Source organism: Myotis brandtii, unplaced genomic scaffold (genome assembly GCF_000412655.1).
Source record: "Myotis brandtii unplaced genomic scaffold, ASM41265v1 scaffold403, whole genome shotgun sequence".
Taxonomy (NCBI): Eukaryota; Metazoa; Chordata; class Mammalia; order Chiroptera; family Vespertilionidae; genus Myotis; species Myotis brandtii.
This window is the reverse complement of record NW_005365474.1, coordinates 449,670-450,554: the sequence shown is the minus strand read 5'-3', so window position 1 is coordinate 450,554 and position 885 is coordinate 449,670. Positions and strand designations below refer to the sequence as shown.

The following is an 885-nucleotide window of genomic DNA, read 5'->3' as shown; positions in this document are numbered from 1 at the left end:
AGCGTCCTGGGCTCAGGGGGAGGAAAGGGCTCGATAGTGAGGTGCCCGGGCCAGGGCTGGGCCGCAGGGAGGGAGCAGAGGGAGCCCAGTCCCTGGCCAGGCCTCAGGCGCCTCCTGCCCCCACGACCGCACCCTGCACTGCTCCCCGCTGCTAAGCTGCTGCCCAGACTGGGGCTCCACTGAGGGTTCGGGGCTCTGCCTCGAGGCTGAGTCCCCAGGGGAGGTGTGTGTGTCCGGTGCCCTCCGCACGCTGCCACCCCTACCCCTGGGGACACCCCGGGCCTCCCCGCCTCCCAGGAACAGCCAGTACCTTGGGCTGAAAAGCGCCCTGCAGGGACCCGAAGGGGCCTGGGTGTGGGAGCAGGGAGGGCAGTCCTGGGATGGCGGGCGGGAAGGACGGGAAAAACTGCAAGAGAGAAAGGGGGGGCGTCCAGGCTCCAGCTGAGCACTCGGGTCCTGGGGGGACCCTCTGGGCCCCCACCCTCCTGTTTAGAAGCACAATCGCCCCCCACCCCGCAGCCCCAGCCTGGCCCGGGACCCAGTGGACCACACAGGGGCCAGAGGCAGGGCCACTCACGTTGGAATGTCGCAGGTAGGGGCTGTCCAGCGTGGGCGTGTACTTGTCCAACTAGAGGGGAGAGAGGGAAGGGTGAGCCGGCCCTGCACATGGAGGCCCTCCAGGGGCCTGTACCCACCACCCCAGCAGGCCCTGAGGGGGCCTAGGTGGCCATCCAGCCTCCTGGGCTGGGCTGCAGCCAGCTGACCAGGGCTCCCCGAAGCACACTCGCCGCTAGGCCTTCTGCTGTGGCAGCCGAGACGGGAGGAGGTGCTGCACGTGGGGGCATAGAGCCCAGGGGGGTGGCCCAGCTGGGGCAGGGCCCGGGG

General features: G+C 70.4%; 1 protein-coding gene across 1 annotated transcript in view; it reads right to left on the bottom strand.

The window, feature by feature from the left end:
• Window positions 1-885, bottom strand: part of LOC102241875 (autism susceptibility gene 2 protein) — a 6,717-nt gene that overhangs the window by 3,960 nt on the left and 1,872 nt on the right. Inside the window, exons 2-3 of the mRNA XM_014545361.1 lie at window positions 578-628; window positions 311-406 (exon numbers count right to left, since the gene is read on the bottom strand). Coding sequence (XP_014400847.1) covers window positions 311-406; window positions 578-628 — 147 coding nt within the window. The remainder of the gene's footprint in view (window positions 1-310; window positions 407-577; window positions 629-885) is intronic.